Source organism: Sesamum indicum, linkage group LG5 (assembly GCF_000512975.1).
Source record: "Sesamum indicum cultivar Zhongzhi No. 13 linkage group LG5, S_indicum_v1.0, whole genome shotgun sequence".
Taxonomy (NCBI): domain Eukaryota; kingdom Viridiplantae; phylum Streptophyta; class Magnoliopsida; order Lamiales; family Pedaliaceae; genus Sesamum; species Sesamum indicum.
The window spans coordinates 18,488,609-18,492,743 of record NC_026149.1 but is presented as its reverse complement, the minus strand read 5'-3'; the positions used below and the strand labels follow the sequence as shown (position 1 = coordinate 18,492,743).

Sequence of the window (4,135 nt, the reverse complement as noted above, 5' to 3'; positions counted from 1 at the left end):
AATTACAACTTGAAAAATTTGAGGGAAAAGCTTGATGATAAGGCTAGTTCTTCCAATGTAGACGTTCACATGGTTGATGACGTAAAATTTTCTGATAAAATTAAACGAAAAAGCGTAAGATTGTCACAATTTTTAAAGGTATATGACCAAATTATGAATTTTAATTTAAATAAAATTAAAAATACCAATTTCTTAATTTACACGAATAAAAATGCAAGGTACCTTACTTTTTCGATTCAACTTCTAAACCAGTCACAATGTAGACAATCTCAAACTCCACGAACCCCAAAAATGAAGATATGAGAAATAATCCATCATGATACGTAATTGGGATTAGCACTATACTATGCCATAGGGAAGTTGAACTAACTCACACCCTTTTCCCACCAACCCACACCCAAAACCCTTTTGAAGTTTCTCCAAATCCATCTCTATATAAACCACACCACCCATAATGTCCCATGCATCCAACACTCAGGTAATAGATCGAAAACTCCTTCATCAACAACATAATTCTCGCCGGAACAATGGCATTATACGATCATGCCCGCTGCCTCTCCTTCTTCTTCTTGTTGCTCATAACTCTCTCATCTTTTCAGGCCCAGGCCCGCCACCTCCTAGAGGCGTCCGCGGCATTGCCTGACCTTCCCAAGCCCCAAATTCCAGCTTTACCTAAACCTGAGCTACCCACACTTCCCAAGCCTGAGCTACCCACACTTCCTAAACCTGAGCTTCCAACGTTGCCTAAGCCTGAGCTGCCCACGTTGCCAAAACCCGAACTTCCAACCAAGCCCGAGCTGCCAACATTGCCTAAGCCCGAAATGCCAACCCTGCCGAAACCGGAGCTTCCAACTAAGCCCGAGCTGCCGACGGTGCCTAAGCCCGAAATGCCAACCCTGCCGAAACCGGAGCTTCCAACTAAGCCCGAGCTGCCAACGCAAGAAAAGGCTGAGCTGCCACCATTAACAAAGCCCGAGATCCCAGAATTGCCGAAACCTGAGATCCCAGAACTGCCGAAGCCCGTGATCTCAGAATTGCCAAAGCCCGAGATCCCTGAATTGCCGAAACCAGAGCTCCCAACGTTGCCGAAGCCCGAGATACCGGAACTGCCGAAACCAGAGCTGCCAACGTTGCCGAAGCCCGAGATACCGGAACTGCCGAAACCAGAGCTGCCAACGTTGCCGAAACCCGAGCTGCCAACCCTCCCGAAGCCCGAAGTGCCGAAATATCCTTGATTTGCGTACTAAGAACAGGGTATAATTGTTTTCAAGACTCTGAGGAAGGATTCTTTCAGAATATTATCCGCATGATGTAGTTGTTCTTGTGTCTGTTTGCAGTGAGTTGTAGGACCTGCAGGTGTTTGTGATCATCAGACAGCTTTATGTTTCTACTGGTGTTGTATTTATATATACTTGTATTAATCTGCTTCGATTCGGACTTGTTTCTAGTGATTGTCTATGTATTGCATGATTTATTGTTACGTTGACTTCATTATTGTAATAAACTAGATCTACTTATATATATATATATATATATATATGATTCTTGATTCGAATTTTGTACTTTAAATTAATATTTCTTCTTATATATATATTTCTTTAAATATATGTATCATGCATTAAAGGAGCAAAAGTGTTTTCTAAATTCGATTGCAAAACGAGTTTTTATCAGATTAAAATAGAGAAAAATCAAGAAAATTTACTGCATTATCTACACCACAAGGACAATATATCTGGAATGTGCTTCCAATGAGTTTAGCAAATGCACCCAGATATTTAAAAAAAAATGGATAATCTTTTCAAAAATTATTTTGAATTCATGTTTGTCTACATTGACGACATACTGATTGCATCTAAAAATATAAAAGAACATATAACATCTTGAAATATTTTCTTATGTATAACATAAGAAAGGTTTAGTACTTTTTGAGAAGAAAACTATTATTGCTGTCAATAAAACTAAATTTTTAGGAATTCTCATTGACAAAACAGGAATTGAGTTATAGGAACCATATTGTGGAGAAAATCCGCAATTTTTCATATGTACTCAAAGACAAGAAGCATTTGCAGAGATTCTTTGGGAGTCGTTAATTTTGCAGGCACTTTCATCAAGGATCTTGCAAGATACAAGAAAGATTTCCGACCACTTTTGAAGAAAACGAAAAGTTCAAAGTGGAAATGTGAAGAAATCCATACAAAAATGGTTCTTGAGCTGAAATAGTTTTGCAATAACCTGCCAAAGTTTGTTATACCACAGGACAATGATGAATTGATAGTCTACACGGACGCCAATGACTATAGATGGACAACAGTGCTCATGAAAAAGACAATTACAGAGGAAGAACCTTATAGATATACATGAGGGTTGTTCTCAGAACAACAAACCAAAGTTTGGTACATTAACGAGAAAGAATCTTTGTGCTTTGTAAAGCTTTTAAGAAATGACCTTTATTTTTACTTGTACAAGAATTCACTTTAAAGGTTGATAATACTAATGTTAAAGGTTGTCTTCAAAATAAATTAGAATCAAATATAGAGAAAGCTCATATTATCAGATGATAAGCTAAATGCCATTATTATTGTTATAATATTGTTGTTATAAAATCTCATGAAAATATTCTTGCAGATTTCTTGACAAGTGATGAAGGCATTTGAAATAAACTCCATCATGCTAAGACTCAGGCACCTCAGAGAAAACCTCGAGGAGCTTGACAAGAAGCTTGGGCAGCTAGCGGTGAATGTCCAAGATGTCGGACAAATCTAAAGAGCTGATCTAGACAAAGTCTAGGTCGCCATAACGAGTTTCTTATTAGCATCCACCTCTCTATGGAATGACTTACGAGAATCAATTCGGAAAGCATCACCTTCGAGGATGACTCACGAGTTGAGGGAGCATGATCCTAAACATGCCTTTAGAGTACAGGGCTCTAGACTTGTAGCGTCAGATTTAAGTACCAATTGCACCTCTGAGGTTAAAGAGGAAGAGATTAGCCTTAGGCCGATGACAGACACTTTTAAGGTTAATACTAACGAATTGATATCTTCTTCTGCTTGGCAGGACTATCAGCGCATGTGGGAAAAAACTAATTTCCCGTAATGGTGTGAATCCAAACAAGACTATTATCGAAACATTCGAAAAATATAATAGGGTCTGCATGTTAGAAGGGTCCAAACCAAAAGATGTAAGAGAATGGTATGACTTTGGAGCTCTCACTTCACTTCATACTCCGGCACCGAATTTTTCGGAGATTTCAAAACTTTCGGAGTGGATTAGTGGGACGGTCTTTAATTCGTGGCAAAATAAACCCCACCTAGAGAGAGGCAATATTTTGGAGATAAAATTCGTATCAGCTGCTGCAGAAACTACAGGAAAAGGGTCTCGTCCAACATTTCATTTTATAAAATTGCAGAGGCTAGACATGGTGGCGTTCAATAAAATCAAAGCTGCCTTAGGAGAAGTTTTCCTGATATCAGTCATTAGTGAAGACAATATATCTATCTGAAGAGCTTGGGGATTATTGGTCTATCTCACTGAGATGGACAAAGTCAAGTATCCATTGAAAATTTTCTCCAATAAAGTGAATTGATCGTTCCTATTAAATTCCATGATGGGAAAAAATATTGAGTTCATAGAGAGCTTATTTGAAAAGAAGAGGATGTTAATTCGGAAAAATAAGCTACCAGTGACCGAAGCTACAAGGATGAAGACGTACAACGTGTTGCATGTTGGGCAATGGTATAACCATTTATGCCCTTGCTATGAAAAACAAGAGAAACCCCTGTTTGGACACAAAAATTCGGGTCACACAAAATAAAGCCGAACTAAACTAGGAAAAGGAAAAAAGAAAAATTTTTACAAAAAGAAGTAAAAATTAAAGAATGTAACAAATCAAGGATATGACTGTCGGTAGAAAATGACAAAGGCCAAAATTTAGCAAAGCAGGAAAGCCAACTAGTAATCACATAGTTGACAAGTCATTATGAGCAACAGTTGAAAAGATGCGGTAATGACGAATGCAATGACGTCATCTGAAAGAGACAAGATGATGACGAATGCAATGATGTCATCAAAAATAAGTTTGGAGTTACGATTTGAAGTGCGCGGACGCCTATAAATAAGGCTGCAATGTAGCAGA

General features: G+C 38.3%; 1 protein-coding gene across 1 annotated transcript; it reads left to right on the top strand.

Moving 5' to 3' along the window:
* On the top strand, positions 528-1,235 carry LOC105162969 (proteoglycan 4). Its single transcript, XM_011081150.1, has one exon. It carries the CDS (start codon positions 528-530, stop codon positions 1,233-1,235), a length of 708 nt encoding a protein of 235 aa, XP_011079452.1.